General features: G+C 41.4%; 1 protein-coding gene across 1 annotated transcript in view; it reads left to right on the top strand.

Moving 5' to 3' along the window:
* The first annotated feature begins 11,177 nt into the window (after nucleotides 1-11,177).
* ACTR3 (actin related protein 3) overlaps nucleotides 11,178-24,340 on the top strand; it is a 32,412-nt gene continuing 19,249 nt past the window's right edge. The window contains exon 1 of the mRNA XM_082312400.1: nucleotides 11,178-11,340. Within this exon, the coding sequence (XP_082168526.1) occupies nucleotides 11,297-11,340 (44 nt within the window). The 5' untranslated portion in view covers nucleotides 11,178-11,296. The remainder of the gene's footprint in view (nucleotides 11,341-24,340) is intronic.

The following is a 24,340-nucleotide window of genomic DNA, read 5'->3' as shown; positions in this document are numbered from 1 at the left end:
GCGAAACCTGAGAAGACAACAAAAGAGTTATGACTGCAGTACTCTGACAGAGAAACTACACATAATACTTTTTTATAGCTAATAGTGCTTTTTACTAAATAATACCTTGAAAATTATTATGCATAATTTATATTAAAATGGAGTGAATGTTTTATATTTAAAAAAAGCTGCATGTGTTCTTGTGAACAGGGAGAATAAATAAGGCAGCAGGGAAGGTGCAGATTTTCAGCCTCTTCTGCTTTACCTGATCACACAGTGACAGAAAAGCTCTGGAAAAGGGGAATTCACCTTTGAGAGCTAGCATAATAAAGCTCAGCTTGGTTTGCTGCCCCTGGCAAGTGCTGTCCCACAGCGAGTGGCAGTATAGCTGGTCCTAGGGATGGCAAAATACCTGGAGATGCACAGATTTTATATCTGTTTTCCTTCCGTCTCCTTTGACAGCGGAAAGCATGTGAAATCCCAACTGTGGATTAAAACCATCTTTCTAAGAGTAGCTCCACATGTCCTCTCTTGTATGCGAGTTTTCTTTATTTTTTATGAGGCTATGCGGCTTGCATCTCAATGTGGTCACACAGCTAAATCCAACTTGTTAATGCTTTGATTTTAAACATTTTGACTGAGGCAGGCAAACAGGAGAAAACTGCCGTTCTTAAGGTGGAGTGCCAAGCTTCCCTTCGTCACAGGATGAGGCACTTATGCTGTGGTTCCTGAGGCATTTGAAGAAAAATGGGTCAACATTGTCAGAAGCCCAGAAGTTCATACTTTTTACACTTAGAAATATCACAGGACTCCTGTATTTTTAGCTCTTGACTAAGTAATTTGCTTCCTATTGTAAAAGTTCACATGATAATCTTGTGTCTTCTCTGAAAGGAACTATTATAAGAATGATTTCTTTCCCCCTTTTTTTTTACTGTTCCTTTTTTAGGAATTAGAGTTTCAGTAATCACATGTAATAAAACTGTATGTGTATTGCAAATATACACATATTGCATATTTATTTTTTTTGCTGTGAATATTTTAGTTACACAAATAGCACTTTTACAGGCAAAGCAAAATTATGTCTACTTCCCAGCAGCACTGTAATATTTCCGTAAGAGAAAACATCCTCAATTTTATTTTACAGACCTGCTAAATTGCACTTATAAATAAAATTAGAATTTAGTTTCTGCTCCTGTATGTTCTACTTACAAGAACATAATAGTTGATTGGGATGAAATAGATCGGATCCCAAGAAGGAAATGTAATACTCTCTAGGTCTCATAATAGATATCCACAATGGAATTGAATCTAGTTATTTTAGAGAAATGCTTCCTTCAGAAAGATTTGGATCAGATCTTTGATGAACAAGATGTTCATGTTGACGAACAAGACAAAGCAGCAAAAGAAACTGTACTAAAATTTAAACTGATAGAGTCAGGTTTGATCAACTTCTGTCCTCCTTAGGGGAGGGATGTAATCTAAGTGTTCAGGACTAGACTTGGTGTAGGATGCATGACAGCAGAGTTTTCCTCTGTTCTGCTGGGTTAGACCAGAAGTCCATCTAGCTCAGCATCGTGTCTCCACGATGACTCGTAATGGATGCCTGGGAACAGGGTATTGGAAACGAGGCACTTAGAGTAGCGGTTTCCATGGTACGTCCTTCTAGTTTTTAGAAATAAACGGTTTACAGCATCCTTATCTGGAAGTATGTAATTCAGCCAATATATTTAATAGCTCTTGATGGACCTATGAATTTGGCTAAGCCTTTCTGTGAACCCAGTTGTACTGTAGAACATTAGCTGTTAAGGATTTATTTAGGTAGAGTCTTGTGGCGTAAAAGAAAATGCTTCATTTTGCTTGGGTTTAGACCACTAGTTATTAATCTTATCACATAATTTGTAGCAGTTGTTCCACTTCACCTTCTTTGCACCATTTGAGTTTTAATGTGTCTTATAGTTGTCCTCAACTGCCCTTGAAGTGTCCTAAGTCCCACTTTGCATGAAGCCACTCGTGATGGAGGGAACGGTTCTGTCGCTTGACTGTCCTCACTGCCTTCCCCTGCTTCCAGTCCAGTTCTTGAGATGCTGAAATTAAAACATCAAAATTTGGGTATATCATGAGTTAGACTGATAGTTACAATTTCCACTTTGTTTTCAGTCCTCTTTTGTGTATTTATGAACATTTTGTATTTTTGACCTTTGCTGAGCTGTTACACAGCTGTTTTCTTAACTGTTTTACCTTATGACAAGGCTCTAAGAAACTTCAGTGCTTAAAACTGTATTATTTTGAATAAAATTTATGCTAATTACTGTGAAAACTACCAGTACTTACAGGAAAAATGTTACACTGCCGATGTATTAGAAGCAAAAACCACAAATACTTTTGCAATGTAGCTTTTTATCAACCATTACCTTTAGTAGCTGTAGAAAATGAACCAGAATCAAGAGCTTTTCTGCTTCCTACTGAACATTACTTGCAAATATTAGGTAGTAATAAGATTACAGAATAGTAAAACAACTCGTTTGGGGAACTTGTCATCACTTATTTCAGTCTCTTTACTTTGCTGATTTATAATAGTAAAGAAAATGAGAGTCTTAATTGGCAATGGGATTTCCCAGACTGAAAATGACTAAATCGCTATCACTCAATTATTTTCAGTAGATGAACTGTGATCATAATTTGTTAAAAAAAGACAATTTAAAAAACCATTTGGAAGCCTATCCAAGCAAAACAAAAAGTAAATGGAAAGTAAACCTTCAGAAGTGTTCCGAATTACAGAATTACCATACAGTTGAGAAAAATCATATGCAGGAGGGGACTGCACGCACAACCTTCCTGCATGTTGACAAGTAGAGAGTCATTTGAATACCATAGCTGGCAGAAATGCATGTGTGAGCACGAGTACCTGCTCCATCTGGAGATGCAATCCAGAAAAACAAACAGGCCTTAACATAGAGTCAAATGTAATTTTTACTTACACCAAATATTCCCATAAAAGCAACTTTAAAGGTCAAGTCAGGCAGTTTTCCCAGCACAAGGCTGAACAGTTGGAATTGCATGTAATCTGACCCTGTGTGTTCAGGAGAACACAGAACAGATTTTGATATTTGTGCTTTTGCACATTCCTGTATGAATAATCCCAATGATTCACTGAGGCTCATTGCAACATACAGTACTATTCAAAGTGAATTGCAGTATTGCCCAATACGGCAATAGTTATCTGATCCCTTGCTGGGCATGCCTAATATTCAAGATAAGTCAGGTATTCTCATAAGAAAGGCCTAAAGCAAAGGAACAAGTGTCCCATATTGATTATTACAGCATTAGCATGGGAGACGTACTGTGTGTATATATATATATATATATATATATATATATATATAGGTTCTATATATAGAGCACACAAACGGATTAAACTGGAAGTTATTCTGCGGGGAAATACAGGAGGGAAGGTTCCTTTTTTTCACATCCTGTAATGTTAACAAGTACCTATGGTTTTTTCAATGCAGACTCTTAAACTGCACCAAAAATGGAAGTTTATCAGATGAGAGATTGCACTGACAGAGCTACTGATTTTGGGCTTTGCCAGTGCGTTGCTTTCAGACAGTAAGGTTTCAAAATATGTTGTCCTTAAAGGTCAAGTTGGTTGGCTTCTTTGGATGGCACACCAACTGGAAAAAGCATGTAGTGCTCCAAATAGGTATTTTAATGCCCCTGTTCTTGCAATAAGAGCTACCATAATCCATGTCATCTGTTTGTCTATAAGATTTTGCCCAATTTACATATTCATTTGCATCATTTGCCACAGTGTTTGCTTTTAGTACAGTTTTTAAAAGCAGTAAAGTGAGTGAAATGCTTGGATACAATGTTTCTTAGTTTTGATATATTTCTGATACTAGACATGTGAAGAGCATATTCTTACAAATGGACTGTGGTCTTCTTCAAAGACATGCGTATAATCCTTACAGTGGCTGACGCAGCACCGTAGAGTTGCAAATCAGCTTTTATGCTTTTTGATGGTCCATTGAGGCATTATTTCAGGAAAATTTCCTACAGTCTTTCAGCAGGACAAGCAAGAAACCCCAACTTTACAGAAATGAGTTAGCAGTTTTTTTTCTTTATATATTACCAAACAGACTGAATAAATCTAGTGTGGAGGTACCCAGCATTCAGAAATAGTGCTTTGAAATTTTTTTCCATCTTTTATGCATGCAACATTCTCACTAGAAATAAATTGATTGACTGATTGATTGATTAAGGAACACAGTATTTTTAAAGTGTTTCCACTGTTGACTAATTTGACTATTACTGTTCATTTTTTCTAAATAAATCATGCATCTTAACAAGAAACTTGGGCTCCAGATAGCTGTGATAATTGAAAAAAGATACTGCATGAGCTGTTCATCGCTATCCCCCAGCGCTGCTGGAGAGAGTGTTCCTTATTCTGCTAGAGAGAACATTCCTTATCCTCTAGAAAGAAGGCAGCCAAATTATTTAACCCATCAGAGAGGATATTTTTAGTTATGTCTCATTTTGTCTGGAGACAATTAGGCAGTGCTTATTCCTGCTTCTGCCAGTAGAACTGTGGATTCTATAATATCCAGCTGACTGGGAAGGCTGGTACCATTTTCAAGCAGCGCACTGCTGCATCCAGAGAAGGTCAGCTGTCTATGCAAGTTCCAAATTATCCTCCTAGTTCTCCTCTCCTCCCCACGTTATCCCGAAGTAAGTACAATAAGAGTTACATGGCACAATGACCGTAGTTGTGATATAGTAGCCTTTAACATCTGTTGTCTTCTAAAAGCTAATCTGAGGAGTCAACAGTTTGGATCAACTGAAGAGAAGATATTTTTTTCAAAAGTCACAAAACAAGGAAAAAACCCTAAAAGATATAACACAAGTGTTTCTAAACAATCCTCTTATGAAAAGCCATTTAGAATGGGAGGTCAAATATTAGCAGCAAAACGCTCTCAAGAGTTGGTAAACATCTGTTAAAAGCCTGAACAAGTGTCTCAGAACAGAAATGACTTTGTTTACCTGTCATGCATTCAATTGCTTGCAGTTTCAAATGTTTGGATAGCTCAAAGCTGCATGGTGCCAGGGCATGCTCTATGATTCTTCACGCTACTACTTTTGTGAAATGACCCACTTGGATCATCTTCATCCTCTGTTCTAAGCCTCGATGATCTGGCACTTTTCTTGCTCTGATACTTGCCACTTTTTTAAGGCTTGGTTTTACCATGGTGAGCTTCTGTGCTCTGCTGGAAACCTCATTGGTTATGGATACCTGGAATGACTGCTAAACTGCAAATTTATCAAGTAGTGACATACTGATTTGATTTAGCACATGGATGACATCTTTGAATAAAAATTAAAAGATCACTAAATTAAAAGTGGTGCTTTTACATATGTTTGCAAGTTATCATGGGTTTTACTTAAATAAATGGTTCATGACATGGTGAACATGAAAGTTGATGCCTAAAGGACAACTGCTAAGGCAAGTCAGATACTTAGAGCTGTGATTGATTTAGGTTCTCAGTTCTGTTGAAGTGTATAATAAGTCATACGAAAAAGGTAGCAATACACATTTGTTCCAGCCAAGAAAGTAAATAGGTACAACTGAGAACACATAATAATGTTTCTATTACATGAGAAAGCACAGATTTTCTGAGCATGGCCAAGCTGTGTATTACTATTACTTGGCTCCCAGGTGTGACCGTGTGGAGCCTGTGCAGTATAGATACAACACAAAGGCAGAGAATTGTACCCTGTTTTGCTGTTGTAGGAATCCTGCTGCCATCATTCTGCTAATTCACTTACTGAAGCTTTATAAAGGAACAAGATGTATTTGTTATGAGAAAGCACAGAATAGCAGCATAAACAACTTCGAATGGAAAAGCAAGCTGCAAATAGGAATGCAGTGTTTCTCTAGACAGCATGACTCTTGCAGAATTTGCCTCTGCCCAGAACATCAAGTTCCTATTTAAGTCATCACATTTTCAGTCAAATTCTTCCTTTGTATTTTCTGGGTTGATCTTTTGACACACATTTTGCTGTTATTCCTAGCAAATATAATGGGCAATAGTTGTGTTATCATCATAATAGTCCAAGGATACAAACAAGCCCCAGTTCATAAGATTCTCTCTCTCCTTACATACCTTGTTTCAGTGTACAAAGAATCATAGGGCTTTTTTCGATTCATTATTTTGAAAAAAAATACAGTTGGACTAATTATATTTTGAAAGTTAATGGTTTTAGTTGATCTAAGTCAGAACTCTTGGAGAGTAGCCAGATCAAATGAGATCCTGGTAATTTGCCATGACTTCACCATGTGCAGCTCCATGAAATTACATGCCTCCCATATGGCTGTTGCTATAGCTGTGCCAAAATCAACCAATAACACTGTAATTTTGCTTGTGGCCCTTCCTGGAAGAAATCTACATACATCATATATCAGGGTAAATAAAACGTTTTCTTGTTTAGCTCTCTGTAGTATTCCACCAACTATTGGTAAAACTTAGTTATATTAAAATACTCAGAATATGATGGATAAATTATTAAGCAATGTACTGTATAATAAACACAATAAAGTGAATACTGTCTAATGGATAATGATTTTCCTTGGCTGTTTCTCTAGCTTTTATTGTCAGCTTTACCTGGGCTTAAGGGATGTTCAGTGTGATGTACTGGATATTAACCTTCCTTTTAAATTCAGTTTATACCAATCTAAATGGCAACACGCTGACCCAGGCAAGATCAGGTTCTCAGCTCTCCTGGGAATTTCCGACATCCCTTCACCTTTGCACCTTTTACTGCCTTTTGTTTGCTCTTGTTCCTTGCACTTTACTGTGCTTCCCAGGCCTTGATCTATATATGGATTCACAGAGTTGTTCTTTCTGCATGCTCAAGGGCAGGCCATTAACTGCGTGAAAACGATCCAGAATGAGTAAGATGCTGAAAAGCTTCCCACGTAGCTTAGCAAGTGATTTGTAATGCTTTTGTCTAGGTATGCACTTCCGCAGGCTGAAGGACTTGTGAAATTTTAATATGTAGTATTGCCGGAGCTCGTCAATCATACCTGCATCATGGAAAAGTTTGGAGTCCCAAGACTTATTTATATAAAAATTGCGGAAAGTCATCTAAAAATTCCTTCCATCTGAATCAAACTGTTAGACTGCTCCTGTGTTTACTTGTTGACTAATAGAAATACTTCCGAACTTTTATCTTCTCAGTCCTTCTGCATTTGTATTCATCTGCATTCTCTTGTTTTCTATTTACATTGTAAACCGCCTGGAGGTAGACAGCAACAGAAGGAGGATGCTCTGCAATGGTAATTACTTCTGTTATCATGGATATTCAGGAAAAGATCACCTGCAACCCAGCTGTGCTTATAAAAGCTGGACTGTGATGCATCACAGAGTGATGATATTGCTGGATTATGTCTGCTGTATAGGATGGTACCAGATAAAGGCAATTTAGGGCTTTATTCACTCGCATTCCATTGGTAAGATTGAGAACATACTAAGACATTTCCTGTACACATTAAAATTTTGATTTCTGGTACACCCTGAAACAGTGAAAATCTTTGCATAAGTTTGGAACTGACTTCTGGCCAAAGGAGGATGAAAAGATTCAGAAAATTACACCATGAAAACAGACAGTAGGCTCTTCCTACTGCTCCTCTACTGAAGAAATAAGTAAGGGTTGGAAAATATTTCAATGCAAGAAAGTTTTGAAATATATCAGTCAGCACTGCAATCCTGCTGGATCTAGCTAAATTTTAGCTTTATAAGCTCAATTTTGTAATTTGAGCACAAAACTTCTACGCTAAAAATACCCACCAAGATAATCTAGATGCCAATGCCTGAAACTACAAAGGGTCTATAGCAGAAGCAGTATTGAAATTTAGATTGATCTATTTGAATTTTGATGAGTAATATGCCAAACTTGTGTTTATGATACAACAAACTTGTGTTTATGATACAACAACTTCTCTTGCTTAAAGAGAAATCTTGCACTTTTATTTTATTGGACTGGGGCCTGGGTCCACGGCCACCTGAAGAACTGCATCTGGCAAGGCTAATAAAATGAAACATGAGATCTCATGGCCAGGGAGTTTAGACTTCCAACTCCTTCCCGTGCCAAACTGTGATTGACTTGGCACCTTGATATTGAGAGAAATCCTATGCTTTTTGGTTCTCACATGTAAATTCCACTGTAATTCAGTAAACCAAAATGCACCAGCACTGCTCTTTTTCAATGTCATTCTTAACGCAGGCTCAGGAAGAACACAAACTGATAGCAAGACATCGCAACTGAGTTACTTAACAGATTTGTTTCACTTTCCATATGAACTGCAGTATTTTTTTTTTCCTGCCTAGCGTCCTACCATTTTGCAGAAAACACTTGTAGACACAAGGAGGAAAAAAATAAACCTAGCTATGGGATATTTTCTGTAGAGTGCATTATAGTAGTGCTTGTGGGTGTGATTTAATGTTTTATAGTGAAATGATGCTTCTGTTAGCAAAAAGTCATCAGCATACTTTAACAGAAGTTCTACTATCTGTCTTTTGACTTTGCTATTAGAGCTTAGCTAGACTAATCAGGAGCATTATTTGGAAATATTAGGTAATAAAGAACAGTCAGTTACGGTACGCTAACGGTTACACTGTTCGAAACTCACTCCAGCTGAGCATGCTAACTCGGCGGTGCTGATCCCCTCTGTGCCGGCTCTATGAGCTGTGTAGCCAGGACAAGACCTGCCAGCTCCACGCTTTCTGCGTGCCACAGTTTTTTGGCCCTTGTCTCACGCTCCTATGGGGAGGTTACTTGAACTCCTGCAACCAGAGCGCTAAGCCGCTCTCTTCTTCTAGGACTCCATCTGCCAGACGCAGCAGTTGAACCTGCTGCATGTATAACCCTGAATACCAGGTAATAAAACCAAGAGGAAAGTGAAAAGTCCACACACTACTTTATATATTAACCGTATTTATTTTAGATAAATATGTACCTGTGCATACACACAGGCATGTGCATTAAAAAAAAGGGCTATTTGCACTTTCTCTGAAAAGCTTTCAGAGATAGCCATCTTTCATATTCTAGCACAGCGTAGCTCACAGACTACACAATATCCTGCAGAAATCCCTTTCATTATCTGTAAACTGCCTCATAATGTTCTATTCATAATTTGCTTTGACATTAAAATAAAAATGTTAATATTCTCAATATCTCCTTTCCTTGCTTATGCTCCTCAGGAATATCTGGCAGCCCACAGAAGCCAGATGGTGGCTTGAACTTCACAACTGAACTGTCTCGCTGCTGCTACAAAAGGGGATGTTTTTGCTCCCTCCTATCTCAACCTCAAGGGCACGTACCTAACCCTTCTTTGTGCTGACTCTTTTCTAACCCTACAATGAACCCAGGGAATGAGCCTATTAATTAGAGATAGCTTAAACTAAGTGAGGAGGACCAATGCTTAAAGAAGGAAGCAAGCCCACCGTGAGGATATCTCAAGGGCTAGTGGGTCCCTAAGGGACATGGAGCCACCTGCAGTAACACAGCCAGCAGAGCTGGGGACTCACTAACCTGGGCACGTCCCACAGTACACGGCTGAGGTGAGCAGACCCAAAGATAGCAGCCAGGTTCAACCAAGAGTCGAAGACCATCAAACAAGCTCGTGCTGGTGAAACAGGTCCAAGGTGAAGCCAGGATGTGGGTCTGCAGACTAGGACTAGGAGCAGTGATGGTAACCAGGGAGGCCCATAGGCACAAAGCAAGTCTAATATCAAGCCACAAAGCAAGGCTAGGACTACATACACCTACAGCATAGCTCAGACAAAAATTGAGGGCCCAGGGCTGAGCTTAAATGGGTCTCCTGTGCCCTTGGGCAGGCTGTGTGGCGTGGAGGCCCCAGGTGAGTCTGATTCAGGCCATTAAGGCCCATTAGTGCAGGCTGAGCCCTGACAATTACTCCTTTTGGTGGACTACCAAATTTGTCCTCAGCATGACATTGGATTATACCATGAAGCTGATATCCTCTAATTGCCAAGGCAGCAAGTAAACAACTGAAAATACCTGAAAGCCCCAATACCAGGACTGTTAACACATTAAAATACTTTGAAAGCAAACACAAAATAGCGTGTGGCTACAATATACTATGGGGCCAGAACTGAGCCAGACCTGGCAGACACAGCAGTCTGTCCTTCAAAGCCTTAAGGGCTGTGAAAGGTGGAAAGAGAGAGAAAGAAAAGAGTGAGCCCTTGAACAGATTTCTTAATTTTGTCCACCTGAACCCCAGAGACCCAACCCTTATCCCCTTTGGGACCAAAAGTCCTTCAAGAGGAGGACAGGGGCCTATGGCTAAACCCAAGAAGCGATGGATGCTACCGATCCTATCAGTGGGTGTGCTGGGATGGCCGATTGGAGTAGGGCCACACTTGCTTGCTCCGGTTACATGGGAGCATGGCATGGAGGCGGTGGCACCGGCAGCGTACCGGCGGGCAGCAGAGCAGGTTGGTGGGCACAGGCAGCCAGCGCTGGTGGGAGGCTGGGAAAAGCTGCTTGCTGGGCTGGCAGCGCCATGCCACCCCGCCTCAGGCTGCAGGATTTTAAAGGATGGGGAGCACGAGGTGAGGGTTTGGTGCTCCTGCGGAGGGCTATGGGTGAGAGGGCCTGAGGCCCTCCTTTGAGCACAGCGGAGGGGAATCAGGCTTTCAGGGAGGCTGCGCTGGCCGGGGCTGCTGCCGCGGGGTATTCGGTACCTTCCCCAGCGGGCGTCCCACTTGCCAGCCCAGCTGGCCTCTGGCAATGCCAACCAGCACCATGAGGAGCGTGGCCTCCTGCACTGGCCCTTCGGTGTCGCTTTTTCTGGGGGGGGCTTTCGGCCGCTCGTCGTGTTCAGCACCCGCCCCGCCTCACGCCTCACAACCCTCGCCCCCTCTTCTCTCAGGTTTTCAGCATTAAAGCACTGCTTCAGCCGGCCCCGTGGGCTCGCTTCCCCTGGGGAGGCCGGCGGCTGGGTACGAACCCTCCCTCCCGCCCCACTTCGCACCGCCTCGCAGGGGCGAGGCCGCGCAGACCTCCCGTCAGCGAGGGCTGAGGCCGCCGCGCCCGCCCTCGCCGCGGCGCGCAGGGAGGGGCGGGTCAGCCATCTTGGGCTCGCCGGGCCGTGCCTGCGAGCGAGCGGGCGAGCGGGCGGGGGAGGGAGGGAGGGAGGGAGCGCCCGCCTTGCGGAAGTGCCCTCACTCCGCGCCGCCGAGCCCCGCCGGAGCGCGCCCAGGGCTGCCCGCCGTCCCCAGCACCGCCGCTACCGAGGAGCATGGCAGGGCGGCTTCCGGCCTGTGTGGTGGACTGCGGCACGGGGTGAGCCGCGGCCGGGGCGGCCGCTGACAGCTCGGGGCCGCCCGGGGCGGGGCCGGGCGGGTTCCGCCGCTGCAGATGGCGGCGGGGGTCGCGCTGCCCGCGGCGGGGCTGGGCCGGGCCAGCCGCGCCCGAGGGGCCGCGGTGCCGGTAGCGGGAGGGCTGGGCCAGGCCGGGTTTGGGGGGAGCAGCCGGTTCCCTTCCCTTCCCTTCCCTTCCCTTCCCTTCCCTTCCCATCCCTCTCTCCGTCGGGCCCTTCGCGGCCGCCCGCCCGGCGGGGAGGGGCGTCCCGGAGCGGCCCCGCTCCCCCGCCGTCGCTCCGCGCCTCCGGCAGCCGGCTCGCACCGCGGCCGCGCCGGTCGCTCCCCCCGCTCGCCCTGGGGCCGCCCCGCCCCGCCGGCCGGGGCCGCTCGGAGCAGCCGCCTTCGGCTCCGCGGCCGGTGCCTGCCGCGCCGGGGTGCGGGGGACCCTGTGCGGCTGCCGGCGGCGGGGTGGCGAGCGGGGGGAGCGGTGCCGCGAAATGCCCTCGCCCGGGGGAGTCACCGCGCTGCCGGGTGCCGTCTGGGGGGCTCTTACGTGCTTATTTTTGTTTAATATGTGGATAATGTCATTTATTCTGTGTTACTTCTCTCTGTGGAAGAAAAAAACCCCTCCCCCTCCAGCGAGCAAGCGCAGAGGAACTTCCTTAGTTTTGTCAAAGCCTCTTCCTGCTTTCGGGCTTTTATACCTTATAAGGCAGTTTTCAGTGTCAAACCTGAACCAAATCCGCTTTAGAAACTCTTCTTTTTATTTAGCAGCTACCAGATGATGAAGAGAATGCGGTGCCAGTGATATATAGCATAAAAAGCGATTCGGGAGAAGGTCCTCGGGATTCAGACTCCCTTTCCTGCCATGGCGTGGCTCCTGGAGGCTTCGGGTTGGGGAGCAAGCCCGCAGAGGTGTCCGCAGGAGCCCGGCCTGGCAGGGTTACCTGGTGCCGCTCGCACACGCGGGAAGCGGGAACCGCTCTGTGACCTCCCGTCTGCGGTGCGATTCTGAAGATGACATGTTTCGCTTTAGGCGTTATGCATCGGGCTTTTACTGGAAAGGAAAGTAGTATTTTCAAGACTCTTCAGCTAGCACTGATGGCATGCTGGTTCTTTAACTCATCTTTTTCTTTCACTTCTCATCCATCTTGCTAAAAATAGTCAAATTTCTCAGTGGCTGCACTGTAGGTACAAATATTTACAGTACTCTGAAAGGGCATGTTCTTTTGGAATCCAGGCACTTGTTTTTTGAAAGCACATGCTCATCTTCCCTTCAAGAGGATCTGTTTGGTGCAGGACACTAATAAATTGGTCTTTAAGAAGAGCAGGCATATATGTGTCTATAATGTATGCATGTTTAACAGTTGCATGAAGAAGTCATACCTGTAGTCAGAGCAAGAACTAAAACCTTGAATTTTGTGGGATGAAGGAAGGTTAGCACAGCGGGAATGAGAGTGAGCAGCTGACTGTAATGGAAGTATATGCGAGTTTAACACAATGTGTATGTGCACTGTTTGTCTTCCAAAACAAAAGATCTGTAATGTACTCTGCTGCATGCCACGAGAGGCTTTTTCCCATCTACATGTTTGTGCATTGCAGGTAGTCCCATTAAAGTCAGTCACGATGTCTCTATAGGTTTGCAAAATATAGGTTGTGATCACTGGAGTAGAGAGATTCACTTAGAGCTTTCAGTGATGCCAAGCAGGAACAACGTGCTAGCATATAGCTGCATAAAAAACGACTTTGTCTTTTTAATGTGAGAGGTATACCGAGGGACCTGAGTGTTAAAACAAATCTTCCTGGTGAAGATCTGTGTGTACGTACTCCATTAATTAACTTTAGTGCATGGGGCATACTCTGTAGCGTTCTTGAATATGATGTTAACCAAGTCTCACTCCTGTTCTATTTATTTATTTCCCCCCAGTCTTCAAAGATCTCTCCAAGATACTGTTTTATTGTGCACCTGGTGTGGTGGTTTGTTTTTTGTTTTTTGGTTTGTTTTTTTTTTGATGCAGCCCAGCCTATTCTGCTCTCCAGCCTTTTCCTTTCTGGTGCACTTCATCATCCAAGGTTGTTCTTCCCTGAAGTTCTGGTTCAGGAAACTGTGGGCAAAGGTTTTTAGCGTTGGAGACATTACAGAGTGTTGAGGTTGTTGGAATTCATTGATTTCAGTAGACAAAGGTATAAAGTGGTGAATTTACAAAGGAAAAATCTAATACTTGAGATAAATAAGGAACAGGTGGGTAGTAGTGCAGTGGGATGTGATAGCATAATCATGCTCAGCTGCTTTTTTTTAATTGGTGCAGCTCTCCCAGCCCTTCTCATTTTATGTGTATAAGTGAGAACACGACACAAATTATGTCAGCCTTGTGCTCTGTGGAGATCGGTTGAGGTCTCACCTAGGGTACTGTCTTGTCTACCAAAATGAAAGAAAGCAGGCAAATTAAAGATAGCCCCTGAAAACAGGAAAAGAAAGAGGTTTCGAAAATACAGCCAAAGCAGAAAGGTTGAAAGGAACTGCCTTGCTTAGAACACGCAAGGCTTTAAAAGTGCACAAATTTTTCAATAAGTGGGTTTTTTTCAGAGGGAGGGGATGATAATTAATTTACAGTCCAATGAGAATTTACCTTAATCAGCAAAAGGGCAGATGTAGGAGAGGTATTAAGGGTGTCTTCCTACGTCTTATGTGTGTAGCCACAGGTTCAGTTTGTTGATCTGAGTGATTTTTTTTTTTGAGTGTGTGTTCATTTTTGCTAGCTAAGGTCGAGGGGAAAGACATGGATAAGAAAAGTGAAAGATTTGTGTGTTTCAGAATCAGCCTGCACAGATTAGACAAATCTTAAGAATCCTGTTCCAAGCATAAAGAGACCAAAGCACAGAAGAGGTTGGGGAGATCATGTGATCCCCGTTGTTTGAGGTTTTGACAGGTTAGTCAAACTTTTTGGGGATCATCCAAGTACGTGTCAGACAGCTGGAGCTGGCAAATGGGTGAAGTCAGTGACATGGCAGTCAGATTATGGGTGCACCAAAAATTCTTCGTGTTACGCATGTTATCTTGAAATTTGCATTCTTTGCTTAAGCAAACCTGATATCTAGAAAATAAAGTAATGGATACCTAGTAAGAGCAGGTAGATACTGTGAATGGGACTTACTTCAGACTGGCATATCTAAGGATTGCATGCATTTTAAAATACAAATACAAACCAAGAAAACTAACATGGAATTATTTCTATAAAGTATATGAACAACACATCAAAGAAAGAAAAAGGCTCTTACTCATTTTTTAATCTCAGTAGGCTGCAGTCTTTTGCTCTGTGCCTTTTTGGGTATTTGAATAGTTCTTGCTGCCTGTTCTACAGGGGAACGCAGCACAGCCTGCAAGTCATGATTAAAAGCTCTTCCTACGCCACTTCAGAATTTAGCTTGATTAGGTTGACAAGTAGATTTTAGCTGTGTCTTTCTGTGTGAATGCTTTTTTTTTTCCTTAGTATAAACTTGTATAACACTGAATTAGCTCATTTGGGATGGCAGATAATTGCAAGTGTTCAAATTAATGGCTCTTCAGCTGAGCTGAAGTAAGTGGCTGTGTAACCTACTGCAGTTCCAAAATGAGAACTTAATTTTAGCAGTGAAAATGATTTGAAGAAAAGTATTTGTATCTTCTGTACCTAAACTTCCCCTTTTCTCTAGGCTTGTGTGCAGTTTTTCTGTGACTGTCAGGCGGATCCATCACCAATCAATACTTGAGTGTTGTAGGTGACCAACTTCTCTAACGTCCCCCAGAGCCTTTTGTCGGTAGGGTCAGTACATTGGTTAGCCTTCGGTGAATTGGTTACTGATTGTGTGCAGGAAAAAAAATTCTGTTCTCTCACATCTTGCTTTCTTGTATCTCCTCTCATATGCTGAGCCCGGCCCCTTTTTCGCTTCCCTTACACAGGTTACAAAAATGGATGTGTTTGTTTTTTTTCTCTTCCTTCTTTCCTGAATACTACGGGAGAATGAAAGGTTTCAGAGTTGAGAAAGCCCCGCTGTTTGTGGCAGAAGTGTGAGAGCCCCCTGTAACCTCCCAGCGGTCTGGGTTCCCTCTGAGCTGAGTGCCTGGAAAATTGAGGCTGCACAGGATTTCCAAGCTTTCTTGACATGAAGTTGCAAGCTGCTCTTTGGAATGAGTCACATCTCTGAGAGTTTCTTGGCTGTTCAGTGTCTATAACGAGTTTTGCTGTAAATGAAGGAAGGATAAACTTGGGCACGTGAAACCTCAGAGAAGCCAAAATCCTGGCCAGTGCTTGGGTGGTATGCGCAGTGGAGCGAGCTTTGCATCGGGGGACTTCTCTACAAACCCTACTTCACTAGTTAGTCTTTATGCGTGCCTGTATAGCTTCATGCTCTTAAGTAGAGCGAAGTTGTTATGGGTTGAGCATCCTCTGATATGAGAAGTTATGACAGGATTACGTCGTTCTGTTTCTCTTCTGGGTTTTGACCTGGTATTGTAAATGAGTACAAGATCCATGAAAAGCTAATAAATTTCAATAGACAGCAAAGATATGCGAGATGAGAAATCCAGTGCTATAAAAACAAGGTAAGGGGAAGTGACAGCCTGTATTTTGTTTGCTCTGCAACTTTCTTAGTGTCTCATACTGTACCTCAAAATGATTTTTCTTTCCTAGCAATCCAGACATGGGTTATTTCCACAGATTTTCAAATCATTACTTCTATTTAGTATAAATATTTCAGCACTGTGATGTTCTTGCAGTTAATATTTCAATTGGTATCTTGTCATGACCTTTCATGGGTTCCAGCCTTCATGAAAATGTTCTCTTTTGGGATGAATTTTCTCTATGTTGTGTCATCCCAGAAGTAATTTTTCAGTATGGAAAGCATGAACAAAATAATTCCTTAATGGAATATGGAAAAAATACTCTTCCAGGATTTTAAGAGTATCTGTGGCTTGCCAGTAGCTGAAGTGTTTAGGGAAGGAGGGGGAAATGCTTCGTCCTTAACATGGAAAAAGGAGTTGTGCTAGATGGAGAGTTGTGGTTTAATATACATATATTTTTAATAATTGCAAATAGGTTCTGAAGACCCATGATGACCTGCGGTGTCTCTTAAGTGATTCTAATACATCACAATCTATGTTGTAACGCTAAATGCACAGAGCGTACGATATAATTAGGAATAATAGGAATTCAGTTAGGAATATATATATTCCTATACACACACACACATAGATATTTTGGAATTGCATTATAGGAATCGGTTTATATCTTACGGAAGTGTGTGTCAGAAGCCATCCAAGATGCACGGCACCTTCCAGTCTTTCTGCTTTTCTTTACCAGTGTCCCATTTACGCTTCTTATATATATATTTATAAATAAATTATATTCTTTTTTTTATATATATATATATATATAAATTATTTATTTATATATATATATGTATATTAAGGGGGAGTGGAGAGGCGGCATTTCTGAGTAGAGGACAAACCTCCTTGCACCCATGGGTAGAATCTGTAAAGTTAATGATAAATGAGGCACCTTCTATGTACAGCAGAGCTCCCGCTCGTGCGTGCGGGGGAAGCTTGCACAGTCACCGAGACCAGAGTACGGCTCTGGTTGTGAGGAGAGGTTTGAGGGAGGGTAGGGTTGTGGGTGTGCATGGGTGGGACAGGGCAGGTTCCCTTCTTGTTTCTCGGTCGTTGTTTAGTACCTGGCTTGAATGTTCTGCCCAGAAAGTATGTTGATTGCATGAGTCTGATGGACATTTACTTGTCTAAATTCGTTGAAAATACAGCTTCTTAGGAGTTCGGAAATACTGTACATGTTCCTGCGTAGTAATCCGTCCTCTGTATTATTTTATAGGCACATATAAGAAACTTTGCAGTTGGTCTTTTAGTTCATGCAATTTAAAAGTTTCAACATCATGTTTCAACATTCGGTTTCGTCATTGCAGACTTACTTTGGGAAATGCAAAAAGGCTTTGAGAATTTCAAACAAACTTCTTTTATTTTTTTAATTTTGGACAGACATTCTTCATTTAAAGACTTTAAGGAAAAAACATTAAATTCAAAGGTAAAATGACTAAGATCATGTTTCAGCTTATCCCCAATGAAATTCACAAGTTGTTTTCTGCTCTGCATGGGAAAAGGGATCTCTGTTGCTTTAATTTTTAATTTTTGGTTTGTTTAATCACTGAACTAAAATATATTTAGATGTACCAATCTAACAAAAATCATCCTTGGGTAGACGCTTAAAAATACCAATTTGATTGCAAACTTGTTAGTGTCCATAGCAGGATTATTTTAACCATCAAAATGAGGCATCTGGCCTTTCCAGCTCTGCTTGCTTTTTTTTTTTTTTTTTAAATCAGTTGTCAAGGAGGATTATATCTAAAATTGAAAGAGTCATCGTTTCATCCACTGACTTAATGTAGGGTATAACATAATTCAATTTTTTTCTTTTTGTTCTGATCATGAGTTTGCATTTTTAAGACTAGACATGGAAAATCTCTAGATACTTAATACTTTTTTTTTTCCTGGGATTTCCTTTTTCTCTTTATTATTCTCTTGTGGTCATTGCAAGTGTTTGCAGCTGTGCACAGGATGTGTTTTGGCATGCTCAGTCTGTAGAAAGCAAGATGAAGACAGGAGGTTGTCTGTTGATACTTTATTTTCATTGTACCCTGCTATCAATGAATGAATCCAAATCTTAATTCTGTAGCTGATGCAGTATCTCTTACTTATCTGTTTTTTTCACTGTAAACATTTTATTTGTCATGACTTGCCTTAGATTTATCATGCTGTTTATCATCTGCAAGAGCTTTCACAATATGACTGCTTGCATATTTGCAGTCAGACTTCAGAATCTGTGATCTTATTAAATGAGACCTGCTTTTTATATAAAGCGAAATTCAGTGGTATGTTTTTGTCCACAGCTTAGTGGGGCATTTTTTTCTACAAGACAACTGTTTCTAATTGGAAGCTGTCTTTTATTAGAAGCATGGTGTAACATGATGAATATGTAAACTGGCGTTTTAATGCAAGCCTGTTCTTGATGGAAAACATTTGGTTACCTACTGAAATGCTGAAGTGGTAAGCAGGGTACTGGGCAGATTGGAAGCGTGCTGAGCGTCTCCTGCAGTGCTTGCTGTGTGCGCCTTCTCTCCTGTCCACGCTCTATTTGGTTTCATCTTACCCTCCGCTCAGATTGGTGTGATTGGGGCGATAGCCTAGTAGCTATTGGTTCAAAGCTGGAGCTCTCAAGTGCTGAAATTGTGCAAATAGTAAGCACAGATACTCAACTTTTTTTAATGTGGAATAACTTTACAATTTTAGCCACTGTATTGCATTTGTCTGTAAAAACTTACAAGTTAAGTCAGGTTATATCAGCTATGGCTCTTTCTGCATCATATGACTCAGATTTTGCCTATTTAATTTCTTCCAAATGCAAGATTTTATTTACTTAAATTATGTATTTGTTGATTCAGTTGATCCCTCCTTGTTTTATCTGTTGAAAAGTATGTATAGTTAATCTATTCTCTTGGGTTTTTTCTTCCTGATAAATGTCTGTGCAATGTTCAGCTTATTTTGGGCAAATGATGTAGAAAGCTGCCACGTTATTCTCCCCCCTCATAATAGGTAATTTATACTATTAAGTAATTAGTCATGCAGACTTCCAAACTTTTGGGGCATTCTTTCCTCGTTATTTGGAAATACCACAGGGAATAGCCAGGCCGTGAAAAATGCTCAGAAAACTTGCATGAAAATTAAATATAAATTTGTTTAAAAACCCCCTAGCAGTATAGGTTAGTACTGTGTGGGTGTGGCGTAACACAGAGGCACTGTTAAGACACTTGTTAAAATGAATTAGTCTAGAAGTCTCAAAGCAAGCAGTGAGTAAAAAGAGAGCATTTTGCTTTTGCCAACACAAACTACTTTCATTATAGAAAGATAATATCCAAAGCTGCTTGCTCTTCTTACTTTGAGGAAAATGTAGTCAAAGGACAGCTAATTTTATTTTCTATGTTAAAGTACATGTCAGCATTAAATATGTGAAATGGATTTTACAGATATAAATAAGATTGACTAGGATTACAAATTTACATGGTAATATCATCAGAATGCCTGAATTGGATTTTTTTAGTCTTAAACACTTAAATATGGGCTGGTTTTCAAGTACACTTTTCATGCATCTTATCTTCACGTTTAATTTTAGGAGAAGAGAACTTTTCCAGAGTCAAGCTATCAGTGCTGTTGTGTATTGGTTTGTTGGGGGGGTGGGGAGGTGGGTGGTTGGGTTTTGTTTTTTATTTTTTAGTTTTGATGAAAGTAACAATAGAGCAAATTTGAAAGTAGATTATCTTCTGCTCCATCCAAATGTTAGTAAAATTAGAAGCTGCACGATGTGGTAGACTGGTGTAAAAACCACCACCTGGAGACTCACATTACAATGTGCGTGAATCTGTTCTGGATGCTGTGTAGCACAGGCTGCTATTGCCTCCCTGTTCCTCTTAGTCACACACCTGGAGGGTTGTGGTCTGGCTATTTGTGGCCATGACTTTGCGGTTTTTTGCTCCTCATTTTAGCTAGATTTTACTAGCAAGCAGTACAGTCATGTCTGTGCTTCAAGTTGTAGATGTAGCTGCTGATAAAAAGCAGCACTGGATAAATATTCTAGGCACAAATATAGATACTTTTAAAGGTAAGCTAACCTTTTTTAGATTTTGTTTTTTCCTATTTGGGAAATAAATGTTTGTTAGAAGCATTTCTCTTTCAAGCTGCTTTTGAGCTTACTTTTTAAATTGCACACCACTTCAATCTGCTTATGGTTTATTTTACTGTGACAGCTACAGTATGTGGTGAAGCAGTATTTGTTGTCAAGGTGAAAGTTCTTGTTAGTGTGGACTGATGTTTTTTGGGGGAAACATTGTAAGAAAATAGCTTCAGATACACGGTAATGCAGTTAATTCCAAGGCCAAGGTTGCAGACTGCCAGATTTGTAACATCTCTGGTGTCTGGGGGTCCCATATGTCTTTGAAATCCCTTTTACCATCCCTTGATGTCTCATCTACAGCTTAATGAGATTCTTCATCTGAGAGCACTCCTAATCTTGTGTGTTTTTTCCATTTATAGAGCTAATTCTTTGGCTTTCGCTATTGATTACTTAAAACATTTTTGATCAACAAGTGCTTTAAAACTTGACAGAAGCAGTTGCTATTTAAAAATGCAAAATAAAAGGTAATATATATTATGTTAGCTAAAGATGTAAAAATATGAGAGGCATAACTTGTTTCAAAGTCTTTTGCCGTCTTGTGTTTTATCAAGGACATTTGAAAAGAGATCGTAAACTAATTTATTAATACAAGTCCCATTTTCCTAATATAATCAGTTCCTTCAGGGACTTCTGATCTGCTGCTGCTTAACCAATTTGCACCTGATGCTAGAGCTGGGACCTTTTTTAAAGGGGCAGGATGGCTTTCCTCTTTCACCATCATTTTCTCATTATTTCACTTTACAGGGATGTGAAAAGTAAATACTCCCTAGGCTTTTCAGTCTCATCTGGTGTACAGGGAGGATGACAGAAGAAAAGCAACAAATTAAAACGAAGACTTGTTCAGGCTTTTCAGTAACATGAGGCTCTGTGTGTGAAGACTAAGGGCTCATCCATGTTTCAGAAGTTTTCCAGTTCTTTTTAAAGCAGTTTTGTTACAAAAAGACATCAGACAGTAAAAACACTGTATCCATCTTACAAATTCTGTCTACGTAGAATTTATCCAGTTAAAACAGGAAAGGATATTAAGCCCTTTTTGATGAAGTCTTTGATGGACAGACCCTCTGTAAGGAACTGGGGATTGAAGAACAGAATCCCTTTCCATTCTGTTTAAAAACCTGGAGTTTTTGCTGTTTGATCTATTTCATGCCCTTTTGAATATGTTATGTGTGTGTGTCCTCCCTAGAATCTCCTCACTTTCTGAGCTGTTCTGTAGTGCCTTCTACAAGTTGCTCACTTAATTACAATTTTCCTAGAGTTAAGGTAACTTAGCCAGCAATTAATTTTGCTGCTGTATGCACACCTTCAACAAAGAATTTACATGCTTCAGCGAACTTGAGTTGAATCTGCGCTATCTTGCATGCTTTCACACAGTGGCCTGCTGTGAAACTATGAAATGGTAAAATCCCCTTTCTTGGGTTTATATCTTGAGCCATTCATAATAATGTTATTTACTTAATAGTAATTTAAAGATCTAAGTAATGCTCAAAATTTCATAAATTGAAATGTTAAAAGAAAATACTCCTTTGTACAATCATTTTAACTATTTCTCTGTAAAATTTGTTATGCAATAAGTGTCAAGCTATCTATGATGGAGGAGATCTGCATAAGCAAAGTTTATTTTAGCAAGCAGATTCACGTGCAAATATTATAATGGTCCTTGCTAGCATTCAAGTAGTGTATATAGAAAATTTACTGCTGTGGTATCTGGAGAGAAGTGAGGTTATGAAATTGGATTTAAATGGTGAGATGGTTTGCAGACCATACTAATGAAGGCAATTCATGTGCAAAGGCAACAGACTTCATAAGATTCCTCACTGTTCCTTGTTTCACATAACTGAGGCCTCTGTTTTTGGAGTTTCTCTTTGCTCTTGGTTGATCCAAAGAAATGCCCCCCCTGCAGCCTTTTTCTCAGTTAAGTTCTTTGGGTTAGACCCATGAAGGAGCTTCAGAAAGCTGTGGAATGAAATCCAGGTTGGTGCATTCGGCTGCTCAGCGCAGGATTTGCAGACACTAGCTTGTAAGTGGGAATTGTCTAAGCAGGACAACAGAAATGCCATGGTGCATTGAAAATTTCGAGGTTGTGGGCATCTGACTTCAAACTGTAGGAAAATAGTGTAATCAAATTAATGATTCCCAGGCCTGAAACTCCTGGGCTCTGGTATCAGTACTGCATTCAGAAATTAGCAGGGATTACTTCTTTTAAACCACTCATCTGTTGTTTCTTTTAAGTGGCCAGTATGCTGTTGTGTGCAGCTGTTAATGTGTGGTGATAACTTTTGACTCTCATTGGCACAATATCACTTGGAAAACTCAAAATTTCTTCCAGGAAGAAGTACATAGCATGTCTGTAAGGTGTCCATGTCTATGCCTGTATGGTCATGGAATAAAATAATTAAGCAGTCTTTGGAGTAGGGATCAAAACTCTAATCGTACCTCTTCTAAGATGGGTGTTCTGGGTACTGGGCAATCGTCTTGCTTTCTGTCTTTGGCCCTCATTTCTTGCAGCCTTTTCCACGTGGTTTTAGGAAAGAAATGCAAAGCACTCTTGCCTCGGGGAGTTTATAAGCAAATGGCAAGAGGCTCTTATGGGAAATGGGAGATGGGCTCTAAACCCATTTGGATGGAAGAGGATAGCGAGTACAGATCTCCTGCTGCCTGGCAAGCGTGGCACCTTGCAAAAAGGCAGCATCAGCTTACTTTTAAGCATAAATGCAGTTTAACTTTGTGTAAAGCCTAATCCCATCACTGAATGTCAGACTTGCTCGGAGCATGATCCGTTGGACAGATTCTGCACAGGGCTTTGCAGAGGTGGGTTTAGTTAGAGAAACCTTTCTGGCTTTGGTGTGGTATGCACCAAAGCAGAATTCTAGGACTTACACACACAAGCTAACGCGTATGCTCTATAGGTTACTGTACTTGGGAAGCCCATTGCATCTGCAAGGTATGATACAAGGCAATGAATGTGTTGCGTTTTGAGTGAGAGCTTGCACAGAAGGATTGCTGTGGCTCAGATGGTGGACAATAATTCAGAACCATCATGAAGAGACAGCAATCTGATGAACAAAAATAACAAAAAAAGCCCTCCGGGGCGGGGGGGGGGAAATCCTTCTATCTGTTTTTCTAACTTTAGGCACCTTGAAGGTAATCCAGAAAGGGACCATTTTGATTTCAGCCTAGTCTTGACTTTCTTTCCAGAGAGTTTCAGGTTTGTTACTCCTGCTCCCGTTACTCCTCCCTCCCTACAGAAAAGTGTGTGGGTTTTTTTTGTTTGTTTGTTTTTAAAGTTGCATTGCATCTTTCCAGTGGGGCCAGTGTTGGTGGTACATATTATTTCTGTTCGTGTGTGCAGTTAAAAAAAAAAAAAAAGGGTCCTATGCATGAAATTGCTTTTAGTCCAGGTCATTAGGAGTAGCTGAGGGGTAGGCTGTACCCTGGATTTGCTCTACAGAAGTTGAAGATCAGGTGACAGTTGTCCTCTAGTGCTCTTCTCTGCTTGTGCTTGGCTAACTTGTGTCTTTGCATGGAGCTGTCAGCAAAATGACAAGGATACAACTTGTTTTGGGCCACCCCATTTCTCAGAGTAGCTAAACAAATGCATTGCCTGTGGAGCAGTTGTCCTCCTATTCCTCATCCTTTTGTTAAAATTGTAGTTGTGCTTAGAAGTAGGGTATATAACTTGGGAGGATACATACAGAATGACCTTAGTTGTGGGCAGGAAAGAAGCAGAGTAAAGGTGCATGGTCACGGCTTGAGGTTTGCAGACGGAGGTTCTGCTAATGACATTCTCATTAGAAGTTCTTACCCTAAGTGCTGTTTCCTTTTGGCTTTAAAATTGTCTGCATGACTAATATGCAAGTAACCTTCAAGTGACATTGCTTTCATGTCGTAGCCTCAGAAACATTATTCTAGGTGAGAGAGCACATATAAGAAATCCCATTAGTGCCGTTGAGAACATTGTGGAGAGCCTTTTGGCACTCCTTCCAGAGATCTCTTGGGCAGATCAGTGCAGAGCTACTTTGCAATTTCAGGGTGTGAGTTTGAGGTGGATGTGACTCTAGAGATATTTCTCTGCTGATAGTAGAGGTGTGGATTAGTAGCCTTGAGTTGAAGGAACCTTCATTAGTTGCTACCCCCACCCCATTTGTGGCATGAATGTCCCCTACAAAAGAAACCATATTTTGTTTGTCACATCATTACATTTGCATAGGC

The sequence above is a fragment of the Platalea leucorodia genome, assembly GCF_965183815.1.
Source record: "Platalea leucorodia genome assembly, chromosome: 5".
Taxonomy (NCBI): Eukaryota; Metazoa; Chordata; class Aves; order Pelecaniformes; family Threskiornithidae; genus Platalea; species Platalea leucorodia.
This window is presented reverse-complemented; position numbering and strand designations above follow the sequence as displayed.